This window comes from Serinus canaria, chromosome 2 (genome assembly GCF_022539315.1).
Source record: "Serinus canaria isolate serCan28SL12 chromosome 2, serCan2020, whole genome shotgun sequence".
NCBI lineage: Eukaryota > Metazoa > Chordata > Aves > Passeriformes > Fringillidae > Serinus > Serinus canaria.
The window spans coordinates 31,862,376-31,886,075 of NC_066315.1; the positions used below are offsets into that span (position 1 = coordinate 31,862,376).

General features: G+C 41.0%; 1 protein-coding gene across 1 annotated transcript in view; it reads right to left on the bottom strand.

Moving 5' to 3' along the window:
• The window catches only part of RAPGEF5 (Rap guanine nucleotide exchange factor 5), a 155,931-nt gene extending 132,460 nt beyond the window's left edge, over positions 1-23,471 (bottom strand). The window contains exon 1 of the mRNA XM_030230825.2: positions 23,254-23,471. Coding sequence (XP_030086685.2) covers positions 23,254-23,442 — 189 coding nt within the window. The 5' untranslated portion in view covers positions 23,443-23,471. The remainder of the gene's footprint in view (positions 1-23,253) is intronic.
• Positions 23,472-23,700: the final 229 nt, after the last annotated feature.

The following is a 23,700-nucleotide window of genomic DNA, read 5'->3' on the forward strand; positions in this document are numbered from 1 at the left end:
CTTGCCTACAAGTTGCTTGTGCTTTGCCTCCTGCCCAAGCTGTTCCAGCAACTGCTGATATTTCTGCCATTGCCAGCACTGCAGTCACAGTAGCATCAGCAATGCTCTGTACATCTGCTAGCAATTTAATCACCAGCATGCTCAGAAAGAAACAGAGTAAAAGTGCTTCAAGCTCCAGTTCAAGTGCTTTCCTCAGCTGGGATTTAGTGCAGTGGTAGCAGCCAGCAACCTGTCTACACTAGAAGTCATAATGTAACACCTCAAAAGAGGCTATAGAAATTGTAGGGAAATAATAATTTCAAATATGGAGCAGAAATGTTTTGCCTTTCTTCTAAGAGCATCTGATACTCATGCGCAGTTAGTGAGAAAAAAAAGGACAAAAAATGGGAAGGAAGAATTTCTATTTTAGTCAGGATTATTCTTTTTACTAAATCTTTTAAAGTGGGATTTATTTTGAAACTAACAGAAATGAGGAAAGGCAGAATCATGGCTTTTCTCCTGATTTTTTAATATTCAGGTTTTTAACTGGTTGTCTTTCCAAAATATGAGCATAATATTCTGTACTTTGGAATTTGCAATGTGCAATCAAACTTTACCTGTTTTCAGTGTACAACACACTCATCAATATTTGTCTGTTTGATCAGAGCCTAATTTGCAAACATGCCCATGATCAACTCCATGCTGCTGGGCAGTTCTAGAAATATTTTTGTTAGGCACAAATATAACAAAACAATTGTTCATAGTTTCAGGGCACTGTCACTATGTCCCTAAAGAATTGAGTATAACACTCGTGCATTTCAAACTGGATTACTCAATATACTTAAAATTAAGCAAATGCTTCAGTGTTGTTATTTTCTAAATATAAATAGCCTGAACAAAAAAATCATCTCATTTTGAAATGCACATGGTGTAGCACAGACTACCTAGTAATGAGATCATTCTATTCCCTGACAGAGGGATTTCTGCAAGTACTCAACACCTGAATCCTAAATTGGCTAATGTGATCACAAAGGAAATTATATATTCAGACACACATCCAAAAAGAATTTAGGCATCCAAACCTAAAATACACTTTCACAAGTACTCATGCTGGAAACTTCCCACATTCCAACCATGAGAGCGTATGGAAAAGGATCACAAATAAAGCTGAATACAAATTCACTCTCAGAAACAATCATCTGCTTGTACTTTTCTCTCCAATGATCATTCAGCTCTAAGAATACAGTGGCTCAGGAAAAATTTGAAAAATCCACCAGAGGTATTTACTTAATTTCCCTCAGGCTTCTCTCCCACTCCACACACAAATCAAAAAGTAATTATTTGTGTCTCAACCAGATTTTGTTCTCTCGTTATGAACCATGACAATGATAATGCCATAAGAGCAGCAGAAACCACTGCAACTGTTACAACTGATAAAGACCTATGGAGGTTTTTTTATCAAAAAGATTTGCTGGAGTTGCTAAAAGCAAGCAGCTACAATAATGAGAGAGTTTCCACTCTAGCCCCGATCTGAACAAATCCTGAGACAAAGCTGGGCTGTACCTGTCTGGCACACCCTTCTCAACCTGCAACACAAGAAGGCAGTCATTTCTGCAGGAGTAAAAGCCCATTTATTCCCAGTGCTTACTTGTGCCAAGCATGGAGTGGGGGAAGGGAGCAAAAAATTACTGAACAATATGATTTATCACTTTGCCACCTTTGAATTTTTTGCATTTGACATCACCTGCTACTGTCTAAATGATAGTTGTTTTAAGCAGAAGTAAGACATGGGTGTTGTGTTTAGTAGAGGAAACGCTACCGTTGTTTGAAGGTGGCTGGATATAGGGAGTGCTGTCATGAATCCCAATCTGTTTCCATGTGGCAACAGATTTTTTTCTTGTTGCTAAGGCACAGCCAGCAGAGTTGGTTGGGAAGCTAGCTGACTTTGAGTGGATATCATTCATATGAAATCATAGAATATGCCTGACTTTCTGCCAATAATATTTGTAATAAACAACCTCCCCCCACTGTTCCACTTGAAACCCACTGTCAGAATTCACGGGTAATGAAGAATAACCAATGTGACAGTTCTCTGCATTAATATTTATTTAAGTTTAAATATAAAACCCTTTATAAAGGATCTTTTTTATAAAGGACAGATCTTCTTCCGATCATCTTAGACTTCATGCACTTAGGCGCAGCATAAAAAGGTCAAAAAGATGTAAAAAGAAAAATCTGTATTCAGCAGAGCTTGCAATTTAGGGTTCCCAGATGAGCCTGACGATCTCTCTGGAGAAACCCAAATGAGTCACTAATGACAGAAAACCAAGGAGGTATTGTCATCTGTTTTCTGTATAAAAAGAACTTACAAAATAAGTTATTTCATGAAGGGAAAACCCACAACCCATGGTTCATTCTCACTTCCTCCAAAACAGAAAGAGATGTGAGAAGAAAATGGATGCTCTTCATAAAGACAAGCAGTGCTAAAGACTTATTTCTGAGTCAGGGACAGTTAGGAAAGAGATGCATTTTCCAGTACCTAGCAAATTAAATATGGCTGAATGAGTTTGTGCTTCAAACAAAACTAATTTTTACTATATCTGGCATAAACCATCCACTTTCAATGCCTCTGGAGCCCAGCAAGGAGTGCAATTTAGTGTCCAAGAGCAAAATTTATTTTCAATGGCCTTTTCTATGCCTAAAAGAAGTTAATTAAAGAAAAGAATATCATAGAAGACAATATGGCAGGGCTGCCTGGTTTCTCTCCTCCCTTTTCCTCAGTCCTACCACAGCGATAAGCCCAGGATAAATCCAGGTTCAGGAAGGCACCAACACAGGCTCTCCATCTGTATCCTGTGCCTCAAATAAAGCTGCAGCATCCTGACACCCACCTGGACTGAGGGAAAGGAAGGAGGGGTGAGCCAGCATAAGGGGATACCTTAGTTAGGAACTTCATGTTACTAAAGAAAGGAGACAGTCACCCTGCTGCTAATGATGAGTTCCGTGATCAGATTAAGCACCCTGAAATGAGGCTGCTGACAAGCAGGTCGTGTCCCCTCTACGCCGCCTGCTTCAGCATCCCACTCCTGCCACCCTTCTCCTTTGTGCTTCCACAGGTGTCCATGAAGCCAGGTCCTGAACCAAGCCAAAGGGCCAATGGTTTTCAATGGGCTCATTAAACAGAGATTCATTTCAACAGAGATGGTTTCCCTTGGTGGGGTCACTGGGGAGCCACAAACACCATCCCCAGCAAGGCGAGCAGCAGGGGCAGAGGCGAAGGCTGTGGGACAAGGAGGGAGGCAGGCAGGGACAGCTGTGCTCAGAGGAAGCATTTGTTTATGCTAAATTAAAACTATCCAAGGAATGATGGCATAAAGCACATCTAATAAATCCTTTTTATGTTGACAGAGCAGAGACACTGCTCTGTCAACATAAAAAGGAAGTTAACTATGCTTGCAAAAAATGACAATACAAAATTCAAGGGTGTCAGCAATGGGGAACTTCACTATGTGAACTCCATGTTCACATAAATGCATCAGCTGAAGCAAAACACAATACCCATGTCATCTACAACTGTAGACTGCATGGGCATAGTTTGTAATATAGAAACAGAGTTTAAAAAAGATTTCTCTCTCTTATAAAGAGGGAATGGACTTTTTTAACTCATATGCTAATAGAATGTTTGCAGAGATTTCGTTAAATATGAAAAGAAAGAATTAGAATTTTACTGCTTTTTATCACACTTTATATAACATTAAAATATGCAGAATACACTTAATTTTCTATTCATGTTCCTTCCTTAACTAAACTTTATTGCAGCATTTGTGCTCTTGTTTGCCAGTTAGGCCATACATTTCCTAATGCTACCTTACAAAATTCCCAGTGCATTTCACTCTTCCTGGCTGTCAGCAACATTTCACAGGAAAGCAGTATCCTCCCTCTCTTCCAGTAAAAAACAGGCTCTGTACAGACTGTCACCATAAACATTTAACAATATTGCTCTACTTCATATTTTTTTAGAACTTAGCACCTAATAAATACAGTAGATGGTCTTTGTCACCTACTCTTTTGTCCCTGGCCACCAGCATCTGGTCTGGTTTTAATCTGGAGGGCAGCACATAAGAGAAGATGGATAGGGGGATTCAGAGATTGTTAAATTTTTTTGTAGCAGCTAATATTTCTAATGATGCAAGTTATAATTTGATAGTACACTATTTGGAGCATTCAAAAGAATGTGCACTGGATATCTCACAGTACAATTAAAACGATGTTCCCAGTGACAGGTCACTGTTTATTTTCAGGTAAATCTGATTGAAGACACCAACAAAACAGTTAAAAGGGAGATCAGGAGCAGGAAAATGCAGATTGTCTGCATACTTAAAAGCTTTTCAAAGTACCTCTGTTGACATGTTTCTTGTGTTGTCAGCAAAATACCTTCTCATGACACATTTCCAAATGAAAAAAAAAAAAAAAAAAAGAAAGCAGCACAGCACACCTTCTTAGCAAAGGCATTCTGAAAGCCAGGAAGCCTGACTTACAAGCATGCATTAGTAAAAAGAAATTTATAAGAAAATTGTGTATCAAACACAATAAATGCTCAAGTTGTAAAATCTTCCTGGAGCTTTTGTAACTTTACCAGACAGCGTCCTGCACAATTTCTCTGGCTTTGAATTTTGTCCTGCACAGTGCAGGGGTTGTATCAATCAATCTCCTGGAGTTCCCTTAGCACCCAAATAATTCTGCAATTGTCTCTGGCTTCATCACTCCCAGACAATCTAATTCTGCTAGTCCAACTGGCTGTACCAGGCAAGGGAGAAAAGTCTGTGAAGTTTCAGGGCAACCAGAAGTACATTTCTAGGTGCATTCTTTGTTTAAAAAGAGGCTCCTAAAATCACACATTTTCATGTTAGCCTTCCACCAAAACTTTTCCCTGTCACATTACCCACTGTGCCAGATCTCAATTGCTGAGGTACCCCAGCTGTCAACATTAGTGCAGATAATAGTGGTGCCAGAACCTGACCTTCAGCAAGCCACATTTCTCAGAGATTAAATATAATAAAATTTTTAAAGCAGACAATCAATTAAGTGATTCATCTCACCTGTCACCACCAACCACCCACCACGTAGGTGTGAGTTCAAACGTTCCCTCTCTGTGTCAGGCAAAGCCAGCATGGTTGGGTACTTGATTTTTGCCAGCACAGGCTCAGCAGCCTTCAGATGAACTGCCCCCATAACCCAGCTGCAAGAATACTCACCTCCACCACAAGAACTCTAGCAAACAGCAGAAGGGCAAAAATATCCAAGATTGCTGCAGCTATTTTAGTGAACACAGATGTAGGAACAAAACCCCAAATATTAGCAAATAGTCAGCAAATCAGCTGTGAACGATGACGACAAATGGCTAAAAATGTCAATATAGAGTGCATATATTATTGAATAAGAAAATCCATTAAAATCTTAATTCATTCAGAAGCAATTTTTAATTAAAGAAACAGTTTTATAGTTTTCAATAACTAAAGGATCTTTAATGTTTCAAGTACAAAAAGATGAAATTAAAATTCTGTGCTCTGATGATGATTTATGAAAATACCTCCCAGTAAATTGCATTAGTTTACTGTTTGAAAAATGCCTGTCTTTCTGGCAACTTTTTAAAATTTTCTTTTAATAGGCTGCACACAGATTGTCCATGATTTAGTTTATAGTGCACAAAGGTATGTTTTTAACGTCTCTATAATTTTATGTCCCTGCTCCCAGAAAGCCCTGTTTTTGACACTGCCTGCACAGAAGGTAGGTCACTCAGTAATTTCCCAAACCTTTTTCCTTCTAGGTGAGCAGTTACACCTTTCTGGTACAAGACATTCAAACTATTTCCTCTTAGTTTCTTGAAACTGATTTTCTGATTTCAAAAAGTGGCCCACTGGGAAAAGCACCAGACTGTTCCGTGTACCTCAGTTTTATTCCTGAACATGGTGTGATTGCCACCTTCAGTGAGGCATTTCCTTTCCCATGCAATGGGAACAAGCATGAGTATGGTCTGGAAGCACTTTGAGACCCACAGGTCAAAATCTGCTCCCAGCTAAGGGCTAGAAGCTCACAAGTTCTCCTCCATGTACCCAGGTCAGCCCCACTCTAAGTTCAAATACCTATAGGACATTTAAAACACAACAAATCTAGAGTAAAACTGCCAACTTCTGCTTTTCTCACTTCTGAGGTTTTCTGAGAGCAGGAGCAGCCTTGAGAGTGGGTGAACAAGCTCTGCTTAAAGAATTTTGCATTACAGCCTTAACAGTTAGAGGATCTGCAGCGCCGTGGTTTGTGTTGGCAGCACTCCGTTACGTGACCTCTTGGGAACAATAATAATCTCACTGACAGTAGCTCTTGGCACAAACCAGTGCCAACCTACTATGAACCGGAGAGTGGGAGTTCTTAACCACTTCCAGAAGAACAGCTGTCATTTACTTTTTTGTAGGGAGAAACTATTAAAGCACAGCTGCTTTAGTTTCATGAAGCAGCCAAGGCCTCGCTGTAAAGAGAGCTGAAAACCACTCAGTACGCAAAGAAAGAATAAAGCTTTCCCTTAGATCACACAAGCAACTTTTTGGCAAAATAGATCAGGACCTCCTCAACTGCTCTTGGCAAAGCCTCAGAAATACCTGGAACTCAGCTACCAGCACCTTCAAACAGTCCGCAGAGTGAGATCTACTAACTGATCACCTTGCAAATCTTTAGTCTGGCCATTAAAGCAGGAACAAATGAAAACTCGAGTGCAAACCACTCCAAAGGGAGGTTTGTCCCCTCTGAGGTGGGGACAGACCAGAGAAACACGGCAGTTCAAAAATATCTGAATTTTTCACAGTAGCAGAAACCACTGCATGCCTATCATTCAATCCCAACTGCTTGGCACATAGAGCAATGTGGAAAGCAGTGTGCAATTACCATTAGATATGGAATATGATTAGAACATGAAGAATCTAGAATATATGAGCAACCACTAAAAACTGCTTAGGTAAATTTAACTTTCACCAGACTGAGAGGTTACAGAATCAGAAAATATATATGCAAGACACAGATGAGTTTTGTATATTTCTTTTTGTCTCAGTAAAACTGCTCAAGTGTCAAGTAGCTAAGAGATGTAAAATTTTCTTAATATTATAAAATCAAAACCAAATAATACACATGACATACGTTGTAAAAATTAATCTCATAAAAAAGTAAAAGATGTGCTCAGCACCCCAACAAGGTCACAGATACAGTTCAGGCATCTTTAGACAGGAACCTCCTTTGTGAAAATAGATTCAAGAAAGGAACACAGCCTTTTAAGTGAGGCAAGACTTTCACCCTAATGAGGCAGATTTCCTTAATTATATTCTTTATCCTTAAACTTAATTACCTGCCTTTCTTCTGATATATATCTTTATTTTCATTCTTTATTCATACAAACAATTGTTTGCACACATTTGATATTATTAGCACATGGATATGTCACATCAATTTTACGCTGTATTTTGAATTTTCTTGCTGCAGATTTAGTCACTCTAAATTTAATTAAGTCTACAAGTCCCTCTTCCTACTGCTGTAGGAAGTTTGATCCCTATGGGGAAGGGTTTTCTTTATCTCTTGAGATTTTCCAGCTGGTACCAGAGAATTTTCTCTTTTTGACCTCCAGTTTTGAAAGGTAGGGCCTTGGTCCAACAAAAGACTTTAGAAAATATCACAAATAGAATCTGCCCTATTAGGGCTCTCTGCATTTGTTACTTATTTTCAAGACAGCATGGGCCTTCAGAAGTGATCCCTGCTCCTCTCCTCAGGTTTAGAGTACATTGAGATGTATAGCCAAAGTCAGTTTAAACAAAAAGCCACAAAATCTGATAGGATACTATGGCAAGATTAACATCCTCTGAAATGCTAACCCCACTCAAATTCACAGAAAAAGAATATATCAAACTGTGTTGCACTAAACCTTTTGTGGAGAAAGTACCTGTGAAAAAACTATTTTAGGCAGCCTAACTAAACAAACAAACAATAAAAATTTTTCTTCAGTTTGTCCTACATCAGTCTGTTGTCCCCCATGATGTCAATAATTTCCGTCCAGCAAAACTAGACCTGGCATTAAAGCAGAAAGTTCCTATCCCTTTCTTCCATTTATAAAAATGCATTAGAAAGCCTTTAAATGACTTTTAAGGCACACTTTCCCCTACAAAAGAAAGATGCTACTAATAAATAGGAAAAAAAATCCTCACAATTTGAGAGTAAAAGGATTAGAAGATTTTTCTACTTTCTACATCTGATTAAATTATCTGAATTAATTAACCTTTAATTCCATTTGCAACTATTATTTAGTTTTCCATCCCAACAGAAGTCCCACCATATGATATCTATATCCTAGTCAATCTTATTCTGATACTCAAAAGCAAATGCAAAAGAAAAAAACTGCTAGAGTTTAAATTAGCATGAAAAACATGTGTGCAGTGGAAAAAAAGTCCACAGTATTACAGCAGAGCAGGGATCTGAGGTGAATTGTATGTTATGAAACTGAACATACATGTCTGTGTAAGATGTGTCTCAGGACAAAGAGGCTGAACTCCCTAAGGTTCCAAAAGACCTCTGTACATCAGGTGCCGAAAGGAAAATTACTCCTCCAGAGGATCTGTTGTTTTAAACCAGAAGTTCTTTGGCTTGAAAGTTGTGGATGACTTTTGCAAGGCTGCTTCAAAATACACACGAGGCAGCCTGCACCTGCAGAATCTGAGATAACCACCCAGGAGAGCACCTCATCCCTCACTGGAGACAGCAGCAGTAGCACTGTAACTATTTTTAAAGAAATACTCATTAGAACACGTAAGAGTGAAGCAGAGGGACACAATGTGAACAGGAGCTTGCTTATCAGTTGTGTGACCAGGGCATACAAAAGAAAAGCAGAATAGCCTCTGCATTACTCACAGCCAAAGTACAGCTGAGTGCATCCTGAACAGAGCAACCTCAAAGAGCCAGCAGAGCTGTCTGCTGATGCCATAGTACAATCAGAGGAAAGGACTCACATCACTGCCTTTCTACAGGGTCATGTTTCCACCACCTGAGGACAGCCAGGCCTGGCAGCCAGGGCTAGGAGCAGCACCCTTGGAGGAGCTTCTGGTTACCAGACTAAGGAGCAGCTCGTGCATTTTGTGAACTGCTTGAAGCTGCACCCTTCTTGCCCTTGGACCAGTGTCCAGGGCTCTTCAGGGTTCTCCTTTAATGACCCATGGAAAGCAACAACATAGAACTGAGCCACCTTCTTCTGCCTCACCAGGTTAAAACTTTATCCTAAGATCCTTGAGGGTTTGCTTAGTCCCATGAGAATAAAAGGAACCAAAGACTGACCACATTTTTTCAGGCCTAGGGGCAAAGAGAACTAACTCTCTTATTCTTCAATATTCTGCATCCCAGCCAATGCTTGCAACACTGATCACTTCAATATGCTGCTACCCTCCTTTCACTTACCCACTGTATCCTAGTTACCAGCCTACTCAGTTTTCAACGTCTCTAATAAACATCATTTTAAGTCAGCAAATGTTTCGTGACCTACGCAAAGCAGGAGGTGGGAGAGATGGGGAACTGCTGTCTTGAAAAGTTGATTCAAGCAATATGCACATGGAAAATTACAATTTAGATTGAAATCAGGGAAGAAAAATTATCCAAAGGGTTAATATACGGCATTTTTCCCTCCAAAGTGACTGATCTGTCAGAGAGCAACAGAGATGTTCTATCTGTGTTTCCAGGAAAACTAATAAAAAGCAAGATGCCAGTGACATCCTAACAGACTGCTGGGATACCCAATTTACTCTCATCAATTCAGCAAAGCAGCCTGGGCAAAGTAGGCAATTTCTGTTCAGACTCTTCCAACCTCTTCACCATGACAATCTCCAAAGCCCATCCAGCTCCATCATGTATTCTGCAGCAAGGACAGGTGACCCACAGGTTAAACTCTGGCCCTAGAGCAGATTGATGGCAAATAACCACTTACTGTAAGAGACCTTCATTTTGAGATACTCTGTCTTCAAAAAACAGTTGATGCTCAGCCCCATCACCTTGCTCACTACTCCATCCTTTCCCACAAGTTTTTTTTAGAGGTGATTTCAAGCCATCCTTATCTCAACAGAACAACCACCACAAACCACCAGGGCTTCACCCATTTTATCCAAACCAGCCTAAGCCTGTGGGTTAACTACCTATTTGGTAGCTTGTCCAGCCCCAGAAATAACTGTACCAAAATTAAAAGGCACTTACAAAACTGTTTGGTATGTAGAAACATACACAGAGACTTCTTCAAAATACAAAGCTTTCAAAAAAAGCTCAACAGAAAATTTTCACCTCTATCTAATCTATTTTCTGCTTTTTCTTTATGCAATGCCATAATGTCCTTTTTGGGAACTGGACACACCAGTTAACTGAAGAGGGCCTCTAGGACATTATTCCTGGTCAGTAAACCCTTGCCTTGGAATTCACCTCCCTGCTCCCTCCATCAGGATATGATCAAAAGATCAGATGGGTTCATGAACAACAAAGTAATGGGAATGGAAACACTCTGGGGTCTGGAAGATTACATGGGAGGTTTGTTTGCATGTTTTTAGCATGCCTCATGCTTGTTGACGTTTTTAACCTCTTCACTTGTGCCAAGAGATAACAATGACTAACTTAGGAGGGAAAAAGTCATGGTATAAAGAAACAAGCATACACATACTGAAGCTTGAGTTGGCTCAGGCTGAAAAGAAGATGAGTCACAGACCCTCAGCATTTAGCTTTGTTTCTGAAAGTCAGATAACACCAAGAACTGCTAAAGCGAGGGATAAAGATGCAGTCTGTTTTCTTGTTTAACTCAAATTTTAAAAAAAGTAAAATCAGGTTTCCAGTTTCAGAAGTTTCACAAAATTTACCATTAGCTTTTCAGTGACCAGGGACAGTATTTAACAAGAAATTATTGTCTCTGGATAGTTTCTTGGAATTATTTTTATTTACAGAAAGGGCAAAAGTGATGTTTCCTTATCAACTCCCACCATCCTGCCATAAATTTTCCTGTAACATGTTTAGCTATTAATAAACAACTGAAGTAGGTACTTTTCTACAGCCAAAATAAATGTATTCTCAAAGAGCCTAAGTTCATATTTTTTTTAATCAGACCACAACTCTGATTTAATAGCAGTGTTGCTCTGTTAACTACAGTTTTCTGCTTAAATGCAAAAGACTAAACACTACAAGGACATTGTGTGACTCTGTTTTTAATGAAGTGCTTTACAAGAATAGAGAACAAACATCTGCAATTCTTCAAAAGTCTTTATTGGTTTACCTGTTAGATAGGTTTGTTCCTAATAGTAGTTCTGCCATAAAGTTTTTAAGCAGAAAACTAAAAATAAATTATTTTAAAAAGAACCACAGCTTTCCTCACTGGTCTTTCCTCTTTGATATATTGGAGCAGTAGCTACTTCTTAACAACTTATTGTTCACTCCATCACGAGAGCTTTTAAAGAAAATACTGGTAGGAGCAGAGTCAAGAGACACCCTTGCAGAGAGCTCTGCTCAGAGATTACTTGACAATGTTGTTGCTTACTAATCTGTGGAAAGCCTCCCAAACACTTGTCCACCCACCAAACAGGAGCTTCACTGGTCATGAATATTCTTACGTTCCTTAGAAGGACAGCAAAGCCTTTGACAGAGCATGCTGCAACAAACTCAAGACTGACGTGCTATCTGCTGCTTTTCTCCTATGTTCAGAGACCACCTACACAGCAACGCTCCACAGCTGTACCTCCAGCTTCAACAAGGAAATTATGGACTCATCCTAACACAGAAAACTCCTCAAAGGGAGCTAAAGCAGCCTTCCATGTGTAGACAAAACAGTGTGGTTGATCAAAAACACAGAAATAATCAAGGACAAGAACAGGATTAAACCGACTGTTTTCACTGTGAAAAGGAAAACACAAAGATGCCCCAACATTGTATCCTAGGCTGGATGCTGTTTCATGAAACCTATTTATGATGTCAGCATCAAGATAAGCAAATTTTGCTCCCACAAATTTGGTTAGTCACAATCAGAAGCCTATAAAAAGCTTCAAACAGACCTAGTCAAGGTAGGCAAGTAAACAGTGCTAAATTATGTTTATCCACATCTAAAGCAAGGAAAAGCATGCTGACAATTTATACTACTTTAAATCGCTTATATCAGCTAAAAGAAAGCAACCTGAATGGATGGGAAGACATTTTGTGTGAAGAACTAATCAGTGGCCCCAGGAGCTCTGCAGAGATAGCAGATTGTTAGGATGAAAATCCTACATGATGGGGAGAGGGAGGAAATTGCATGATTTATATAAAACAGTGGTGCAGCCTCATCTAGGATATTACATTCAGCACAAGCCATCACTAGTTCAAAGGGACACTGCAGAATCAGACAGAGTTCAAAACAAGGTATCAAAAATTATTACAGCATGGAAGAAGTCATCTAAAGAGACTGGAATCGCTTGCTTGAAAAATATCTGTAAAAAGAACAAAAAAGTTAAATGTACAGAAGTTGGAAGTTCCCTGTCTCATAGGAACAGAGGAAGGGTCTCTGAAATTAAAGGTAGAATATTCAAAACTGATCAAAACTAAATGTTTTCATCAACAACAGAATAAAACCTCAATTTTCCTTCCCTTGTGAATTTATTGTCACCAGACTACACAGAGAAGCTTTGTAAATTTATGTTCCAGGATGAGTCTGAAAACAAAACACTATCCAGATTCATTAAAAGACTGGCTTTGCAGATGCACAACATGAAAAGCTGTAACTAAAATGGTTAATGTTAACAAGCCCCCAGCACCAGAGTATAAACTGGCTATTTGAAACTAGGAGAAAACAAACAAACAAAACAAAACAAAACAAAAAAAGGTGTGGGAGACAGGCAATACACTCTCTTGAAATCACAAGAAACATTATATTTATGGCTAAAATTGTTACCTGTTAGATTAACCTTATAATTTATGGGTACAGGACTAGATGAACCATTATCTTGACCCACTACAGTATGTTTTTATCTACTCTGAGTTCCTCTCAAAGAATTGCTTTGGGTTTTCTCAAATAAAACCTCCACCAGTATAGTGTAAATATTTTTTGCCACACGAATTGCAAATGATCAGTTTATAAATGGAACTCTTTAAGCAGACCTTCAGGTAAATTCTCAGTTTATGCATACACTGCATGAACTGAGGACAGATATCTGAATGGAAAAATAACAAAGAGACATCACTTCTGCTATTCAGCTTGGTGACTCACCAATATTAATGCATGTCCTGGCAACCTAAGAGACCTATTGATTTGCAACCATTCATTCAAGTGCAGTGAAAGCCATAATTAGATAAATAGCTTTGGTAAAACTAATCTGAAACTCATTTGTTTTGTTTAATGAGATAAAACAAGAAATTAAATATCTGCTCAATGTTCCTCTTAGTATCCTGCAGTACAATAATAAAAATATAAATAAAGACGTATTAATTTAACTGCCATTATTATTTTTTGCATTTTATGTATTTTGTTGCAGCAATTGCCATCAAAGGCCATAGACACAGACACTATTTGTGAATTACAGTGCTCCAAAAGGCTTAGCATTTTTACCAATCTCTTTTATACATGTGGAAGAAAGAGAACAGTCTTTTAATCATTTGCAGACACTTGCTGACAGAGTATAACTATAAGATATAAGATTTTAAGATGGTCTGAATGGTATAAGTTTTTCAAATACCAAAATTCCAACTTGACGTGATTATGCCATTCTTTGTGAATTGGAATTAAACTCTGCTTAGGTTTTCAAAAGTGTTTATAATAGTTAAATCTAACAGGATTATTAACTTTTGTTTCTTAAATAACTTTTTCCCAACAAAATTCCAGGAAGGCTACTTTAGAGTATTCCCACACACAAATCAATGCTAGCTATGACAGATGCTACAGTTTATCCTGCTCAACTCAAAACACACTTAAGCTTGGGATAGGTTGTGTCCTCCTCTTTCTTCTTTGGCAGCTAACTACTAGATTCTGTTTCTGTTCCTTTTAGGGCTTGGGTCTCCCACAGCCTTCCTTAACAAACACCACACAACACAGTTTGTCCTGCAACACAGATTCAGCATCAGACTTGCAGCCCACACCCCCAGATTTATTTTTGCTGCCAGGAGGCTTCAGGCACTGCAGAAATGACAGACCACAACAAAGCACTGGATTGTACATGAGCTGGGATCAAGAGCAGGTGTAAGTGGTACTTTTGTCTCATTCCTTCAGCCACCCAATAAACAACAGCTTTGCAACTTTCAGAGCTGTGTGTGTGTGCATTGTTTTTCTCCCCTCTTTCCATATTTTAAAAATCAATTGATTTATCACTGAACTGCATTCACCTATAGGATGAAATGGAGCATCTGCTCAGCAGTGTGCAGTAGCAGTCTATTGCAGCAAATGATTAGCACATCCATCTGAAATTACAAAGTGTTTTAGGTCCACTGGGTCTAGCTCTCTTAGCGAGAACTTGGCCAGAAAACCACAATTAAATGCTTATCATCTTAAAAAATGTATAAACAAACTCCAAACACCTGCTCTCTCTCCCTCCCCCAAGCCACATCATAAATCCTTGATGTTCACAAGTGGTCTGGACCTCAATTTTCTGTTGGGGTTTTTCTGTGGGATTTGAGGTTTGGGGTCCTTTTATTTCTTGTTTGTTTGTTTGTTTCAGATTTTAACCTAAAATACTCCTTCCTCCTCCTCAATATTGACCTACAAACTGCACACCATGTACTTCATCATGAAGGGCACTGTTTGACGTACATTTCTTCCACCAGTGCTGTAATTTCACGCAGCCACTGCTCCTTGCTTGGTGCCACTCATTCCATAGTCAGAGTGCTGATGCTGATACATACATGACCTGCAGAGAGGCTCAGAAGGGGCAGCTGCTGGAGAAGCTACCACAACAAAACACACACACACACACACACACACACACACACACACACATAAAACACACCCCATAATTAAACCAAAGACTCTCAATGCATTTCTTTCTTTATTGCTCTAACTTGTGTATCCCATGTATGTCTCAGTTACATAAAGGCTTGAGTATGAGGTTCAGGAAACAGGGAAAGAAAGGCAGTCTCCTCAATAACGAGGGGGAAAAAAGTTGCATTCCTCACAATCAGTATTTCAAAAAAGGATATAATCTGGCATTTTAAGGTTTAATGGGTTAATTCAGTTCTAAAACTGAAGGCAGATGATCCTTACTGATGCTATGAATACACATCTACTGCTATTTATAGAGATTGAAGGGCTTTTTTCTCCTTTAATCAGCAGTCTATTTTCTTTTAGCACTATAAAAAAGTGTATTGACTTTTAATCAGTTAGACCACTGTGTCTCTCTGTAAGAAAATATCTTTCAAAAAAGGAATTAATCAGAGAAAATTGCATACCATAGGATTTAAATTATTAAATTAATAATTGACCCTAGCTTAATACAATGTCTGTAAGAAGATCATTTTACAAGGTCAGACTAACCCAAACCAAACAATAAGTTAACTGAGTTAAAAGACATTGTGACAATTATGAATAGCTACTGCATTTTATGAAGTTAACTGAGTTAAAAGACATTGTGACAATTATGAATAGCTACTGCATTTTATGCCTAGAATTTGCAAATACTCACATCCAGCTTCCATGGCTTTTAACTTTAGAGCCCAAATGACTTCTTTATCCTTAAACTCATGCCAAAAACACAGGTGTAACGAAAAGTGTTTAAATAAAAAGGTGTCATGGATAAAGTTTATTCCCTAGGTACTTGACATATTCTGCTTTGCTTTTTTTTTTTTTCTTTTCCCCTTTTGAAAAGCTATCACTGTCTTCTCAGCATTATCATCAGTATAAAAATGCACAGCTTGTTTTGCAATTTCCTCACGGCGCAAATGGAATTCAAGCCACTGGGGACATACAAGTAACAACAGCTGAATACAAATCTTAACAGAGTTTGTCATAATTGTACAGTATGGCGTTGTTCATTCATCCTGGCAGCTGGGAAATCTACTGTGAATTAACCAATAATACAGGTTTGTAACCAAGTAAATTAAAGTATAAAATTCCACTAAGTGAATTTTGTTTATTTTCCTGTAAGCATGCAACTAAGGGGACAATCAGCTCACTTTAAATCAAGAATTTCAACAGGATGTAACACTAGCAGAAATTTTGCAAAGACACTAATTTTATTTCCAGTGGAGTTGATCTTATTTCCTTCATAGACTTCCTTGATAGGTTTCCAAGCCATACACAGCAGTACCACATCTGAGGATCTGCAAGTTACATCCCTTAGGAAGGGGAGCAAAACTAAAAGTGAAACCACTGAGATCCTTGTCCAACCAGACAAAAAAAACATGCAAGGATGATCAAACTTGCTTCTGCAGTCCTTAACTGAAGGTTTTATTTTCAACACAAGTCAACTGGCACTTAAAGTCTGAGCACAGGCAAAATGAGCTCAAGGTATTTTCAGCTGGAGCTCAATTTGCAGCATGGGAAAGGCGTTACAGTCAAGTCTGGTTTATGGTAGGCAGGTCAAAGAGAGCCTTATCAGGATGTGCTCTGAACCAAAGAGAGAAAGGAAACAGAGCCTCTCCCATAGTTTAAAGCAAGCTGCTGCATTTTTGGTGTGTCAAGGAATCTGTGTCAATTTTATGCAGCTTCCATGAACACAAGGCACATGATGGCACCTATTCTCCATGCATTGACAGTGGCACCAGCTAGTGCTGCATCTGGACTTTCCCAGAAATGCTAAAAAGCAGCTGACTGTCAGTCCAGAAATTGCCAGCTTCATTCCCAGCACCAGTGTAAGACCACAGGCAGTGGGCATCATCCTGTCAATCAGGCTAATCCCCAACCTCAGGGAGAAAAATAGCTTTGCATTCTGCAAAACTTACTAGGTTACTTCCTAGGGCAGAAGTATGGGTTTACTTTCCATTTCATTCAACTGTAGTTAATCAAATCCAGGCATAATTTCTCAGATGTCATAACACATGGGTTAATTAAGAAGTATTCTCAATTTAATAATTCACTGAAGACTGACTATGAAACAAATTATTATGCAAATAAACACATGAGGCACTGAAATTTCCCACCAGCTACCATGGTCACTGTTGCTAAAGCTATTTTATCCATTGCTCAATATTTCATGTGTCACCAATCACAGAGCTGACAAGTTTAAGGATACTATATGTGATGTGTGAAAGATAATTATCTTAATTGAATATATCTAGCAGGAATACATAATAATCCTGGTTACAATAGGAAAAATTCAAGACTACTTACCACAACTATTTTTAGTCATTTAATAGCTGCTAAAGTGATGGGGGTATTGAGTTACTGAGTAGAACCTCTGTGGCAGATTTGAAAGTAAAATGTCACCAATATCAATCAATCAACTTCAATAATACTTCTGACAATAAAACTTCCAACCCACTGAGTCAATCCAGCACTTTCGTGTGCTGATTTCAGCCAGTACAGCATCTACACAAAACATTGCTGCATCTTTTTAATGCAGAAGAAATGTCAAAATTAAAGTCTCTATAGTATATAAAACATAGATACCAGGGAAATTATTATGGTTTTTTTTTTTTTTTTTGTTCTCATTATCAAGACTGGTAAAAAGAGCATAAAGGTGCTAATGAAATGTGTTGATGGCACAAAATTGGAGGTATTGTCAAAACCCATGTAAAGAGAATGGTGTACTGGAAGATTAGGAGCCTTCAAGAAGTGCAATATTGGGAAAAGAGTGTAATTCAGCAGCATGAAATACAAGCTCACTCAGGCACCATGAAGATGAGAAGCTGCCAGCAAGGATATGGACTGCAATAAATGTCAGTCATTTGCGGGAGGATTATCTGGGTACGAAGTAGATCTATATGCTTGGCTCAATCAAAACCTAAGCATCAACCACCACCATGATGTAGCCATGTAAGGAAGGACAGTAAACTCTGAGTGTTTCCAGCAGCTAGTTTCTAATGTCCTGTCAAAACCTCATCAACAGCTCTACAGTCTCCCCAGCCATCAAATAAATTGATTACAGAATAGCTACTTGAATGACATAAGCAACTGAAAGCCCCTAACAGGAGATAAAGAAAATTTTAGCAGAATGTAGGTTGAGAGGATCTGATACTTCATTTAATTAAAACAGATTGCATATAGTTTGATTTTTCTCCTCTGCCAAAGAGGAGTTGTCTCCAACAGCATGACAACTGCTAGTGCCAGAATACATGATAGATATCCCTAATGCACTCCAACCCTCCAGTTATTTTCAGCTTGGGAGCCTTCTGTGCCTGATAAGGATTATGCATCCTCAATACATTTCTCTTCCATGAATTTCTCCAGACTCACCCTGAACTCATGCAGACTTTTAGCAGCTGTACCACAGCATCTGTAGTTTATTTTCAACCTGTAGCTCTACAGTCAGTTACATCCTGACAGACATACAGCAAAGTCTGCTGCTCAAAACAAAGCTAAGACAGTGAAGACAGTCTGAGAACATCTGCCTAGTCAAAAACCTCAAGGAACCTCACAGAAGTAACTACAAGGTCTCAAAAGAGAAAATAGTCTCTTCAATATCTCTTCAACTTTGATCAAGCCAAAAGGTACATCCCATGATGAAGGTTTCTACAGACCAGCAGGATCTTTCACAATATCAGAGTAATGGGGTTTGACTCCATGACATCCAAAAGGTTTTCCAGCTCCACTGTTGTGACAAAGAGCAACATTGATGATCTTGTATAGCAGTATTTATCTGTGTGTAAATGTGAACCTAGAAAGCAGAAGAGGTGATTAAAAAGGTGTTTGCCTCTGTGTGTGGAAGATGATTCCTCCTCCTTCTGAGCACTTTCAGTGTTGAGTCCATAAAGAATAAAACTGAGTTGGTGAAAATGAGTTTTGTCATGATGGAGTGGCCTGCAGAACCTCCCTGCTGGTGCTTCCAGAGGCACAGAACTGTATTTCATCACTAGTCACAAAAGAAAAGGAAAGAGAAGAGGATATCTTTAACAGGCAGCAGGAAGAGCAGCAAAGACTGTTCATAAGCAAAGTACTCATGCCTCCTACATATACACTCAACACTTAACTCTAGGAGGCAAACTGGGAAACAGAAGGGTCTTTCCAGAGAATTTGAGAAAGGACATGGGGGAGGGGAAGAGTTCCACAGGGCACGATGACCCACTACAACAGATCCCTCCTCTGCCTCTGCACAAGCTCTGACACACACCCAGCTACCACAGCAAAGGTTGCATTTTCTACTATTTTATTCAGCAGAGGATGATGAGTAAAACCTTAACCTCGCAGCTCACTGTGCAAGTGCAATCTAATCATCCATGCCATCTTGGATAACTGTGCTACACCTGTCCTAAGACTGAATTTAAGGGAAAAAACCATCAATGCACAGTTCAAAGTTCAAAAGTTTTAAAAGAAACATTGGGCTCCCCTAGACAAGGAACTGGACGTTTGTTTTATCTAAATGACTGAAGCAGTGGAGTGTATTCATGTTTACTGTCCACAGCACAGACACATCCAAGCAGAATGGTTACTGTAGCTTTTTCTACAAAGTGCTTTTCCATCTTCAAGTTCTTTACATGTATTAGTACTGGGTGTATCCTAAGACAGAAAGCAAAAAATACCTATTTTCTCTCCAGTTTTGGGGGTCGCTGAACTGAGAGGGAAATCTAATTTTGTTATTACACTGTATTTTCAATTATCCCCATCTCTGGTCACAATTTTCAGATAATCTAGTGTGAAGTGCTAAGCACTGAGATGTCCAAACAGATTGAAAAAAATTTTTTCACCCCATACTGATTTTCAAAATGTAATCAATTCTTTTAATGTATACTACCCTCTATTACACAATGCTTTCCTTTCCCCTGAAGCCCAGGAAGTATTTGAATAGCATGAAGTGAAGTACATCCTTAAAACAATTATAATACCCTTAACACTTCCATTATATTTTATTATCCATAGTCCCCAGGCATGCACACATGTAGATTATCTGTGCTTCATAGATGTGGAAGCAAACTGCACTGCAGGCAGTCCCTGAGCAAGTCAGCATCAGAAGCAGAACCCCTGTTCAGGGGTCATAATATTTTTCTAGGAAATTAAACAAGCCAGAATTTCAGCTGGTCAGCATTTACTTGAAAACAGCTCACCTAAGTGAGCAACACTCCTGGTGAAACCAGCTGGACAAATAAAGCTCTCAGCTTGGTGTTTAAACAAGCAAAAAGGCACAAAGAAAAGTCACTGGAGAGGAAGAACAGACTAAGTTTTTTTTCATAAGCAAACAAAACCGTCTGAAAATTAACTTTGGATTAACTTGAAATATTTTGTTGAGGTGGGGAAAAAAAGGAATCTTTGTTTCATATGTTAGTGTTACTCCTTTCTCCAACCTTATTTTAAGACTTAAAATTTTAGGGTCATGTTTAAAAGGGAAAGTATAAAAATGCTGCATTTTATTGTTCTAACATGTTATTCTCTTCCAAATACTCTCCTTTTCTGGGTTTAAATTATTAATCAGATTAAATAGAAGTACATTAAAATGTCATGCCTCTAAAAGTCCATTTTTGGGGGAAAAAGGCACATTCACAGAGCAGACAGGAATCAACACATGGTACTACTAACAAAAATAAACTGCTCTCTGGATGATCACACATACAGGGAGACACTCCATGCACTTCAGGTGCCACTTTTTCTCCAAGGAAACAAGTGAATTAACAACCATGCTGGACTCTTTGTAAGACCTGGTCCTTGGAACACCCCACTAGGCACTTATGCTGCTGAGTAATTCCATCTGCAGGATAGTCCCTGCAAACCCAGAGATGGCAGAGCACAGCATTCCCACTCTCCCCATGGGACCAAGACACTGCTGCAGCTATACAGCATCTCCACACAGCATCTCCCACTGATCCAAGGTCACAGAACCATAGAATGGATTGGGCTGGAAAGGATGTTAAAGACAATCTAATTCCAACCCCTTGCCATGGGCAGGGACACCTTCTGCTGGACCAGGTCAATCAAAGCCCAATCCAACCTGACCTTGAACATTTCCAGGGATGAGGCATCCACAGCTTTTCTGGGCAATCTGTTGCAGCGTCTCACCACCCTCACAGTAAAGAATTTCTTCCCAGCAGAAGATCCACTGGGCTGACTCCAGACCACCTTACAGACTCACCATCCTCCCTCTAGTCTTCCTACCAACTCAGATGGTACAAGAAAAACTTTACAAGGTGACCCACAGGGTACCGGGAGGTGAAGCCGTAGGTGACCCCACCACTAAATCTGTCACACTGTGTTTGCTGGTCCATAACACAGAACATCAGCAAAGGCAGGCAGAGTCTCACTGGAGCTCTGTGAAACAAGAGAGGAGCAAGGATTCATCAAGCAAAACTGAGAAGCTGTATGACCCAGGAGCTACCCAGGCTTCTCACCGGGATGTTAACTCACCCACAGCAAATATTTACAGAGTAACTGTTGTACCACTCACTTGTCAAATGCTTTCAGTAGTGGTGAGCAATAAGCACGAGAGTAAACCTGAGGCTGCTCTGCATGGTGTCTCCCTGAAGTGCTATGAATTTGTTTTGTTAAAACAGTGTTTCAAACCTGCCTGAGAACTAAAGCTGTCACCAGCAGCAGTTCTGCAGTGCTTCTCTCCTCCTCACTGCACACTTACTCCATTTATTTGGTAGTATGCTTCTAATGAGGAACAAACCACACAATTCAGAAAAGTACTTTCTTCATTGGAAGAAGGATATCTGTCACAAACATCCTCCTAGGGCAAAGCAAGATTTAGCTGTTTAACTGAATCCCCTTAGCTCTGTGTTCATATGGACAACTTGGATTGTAATCAGGTGGATTACTAATTCACCAGAACAATAAAAAATCATTAGGCATCTCCATACAGGTTAGTCTTTATTTTGTGTGTTGAATGTGCTGAAGGAAAAAAAATACTGTAAAACTGGAATCTGAATTCACATTAAAAATAGGTATTCGACTGTGAATTTATATCCCACCTTAATCCTATTTATCTTCCTTGCCTATATATCCTCTTATAACAAAGCATTCACCCAGGAAGTTTGGTTTGAAATTCACACCCTGGTATATTATACCCTGGTATATTTCATTACAACTTCCCCATGCAGAGAAATCATTTATTTACATGGGCAAAGTACTGCAAAGTTGATGAGGGTACAAACACACACCATGCTGACTTCCCCCAACTCTCTGCAAAGGTGTTTATCAGTGCACTGAAACAAAACAGCAGCTCACCTAATTCCCAACACAAACAGACCAGCCCCATGTGGATTAACCCACCCCTTCATTTCGACTGCACAGGAGATGGGTTACAATCCAGTGTTGGCCTGCAAGTGAGGTCTGACCAGATTGACTGCCGCTGATCTGATGGCAATGCCACCGCCCGATATGGCTCCAGTCACACTAGGAGAGTTCGGAGCCATGGGCAGCTGGCTGTCACTGCAGTTCCCAGCCACAGCAGTGTCCCGCTGGACTTCAACAGGGTACTGACTGCCCTGCGGAGACACACCCCCAGCTTTTTTGAAAACGGGTGAAATTGGGAGAAATTTGGACGGCGATCTCGGTCAGCCCACCCGACCCCACGGCCTCTCTGTCAGGAGACAGGCGAGGTTGAAGGCCAGGAGCGTGCCTCCCAACTTCACTCCATCCCAGCTTCACACGCTCCAGGGCACGGAGTTCGCTGCTGGAACACGCGTGTGCACCGGTGTCGGAGCACAGGCGCGCTGTACCTGCTGTCCGCGGAGGGCAGGCGTCAGCCCGCACGAGGGAAAAGGGACAGAGGGGGAGAGCCACTCGAGGAACCCGGAGATGGGACAGGGACGCTTTCTCACCCTGGTATCTCATGTTGCACCAGAGCTGGCAGCAGTGGCCGGAGCCCGGGGCCCCCCGCGGGCACCTCTCCCGATGGGTGCCGAGATGCCCGGCTGCTGCCCGAGCATCCTCCCTCCCTCCCTCTCTCCTTCATTCCCCCCGTGCCGCCGCCCGGCCCCAAGCGGGGCCAGCGCCGAGAGTCCGCGGCCTCCCACGCACCGCGGCCCGGCCAGGGGCGCTGCGGGAACCGCCCCGCCTGCCCGGGGCACCGCAGCCCGGCGGGCAGGGCAGGGCAGGGTGGGGGCGCTGCCCCGGGCCGCCGGCGGCTCCCTCACTACTCCCTCAGCTCTCTACGTATTCCCTCACTCCCTCACTCACTTACTCACCCGGCCGGCCGCGGCCGCGCTTTTCCTCCGCAGCGTCAGCCCGCTCCGCAGCAGCGCCGGCAGCTCCCGCAGCTTCTGCCGCAGCTGCACCGGCGGCTGCGGCTCCTGGGCTCCGCCGCCGGGGCTCCAGCTTCGGGCCAGCTCCGCGCCCTCACACGGCGACGGCATCTTCACGGAGCCCACGGCCATGCCGCATCCCTACCGGGCTGCGGCGCGCAGCCCCGCTCTCTCGCCCGCCCGGCCGCAGCCCCAGCCGCTCTCCCACCCACAGGCAGGCACTCGGCGGGCGGGCGGGCGGGCAGGCGCTCCCCCGCACGCTGCGCGCAGCACTCGCGCACCTTCCCCCGCACGGCGCGGCCCCAGCGCCGCGGGCAGCCCCGGGCGGCGCAGGCAGCCCCGCCGGCCCTGCACCGCTCCCGCCCCGCGGCTCCGGCGGTGATAAAGTGC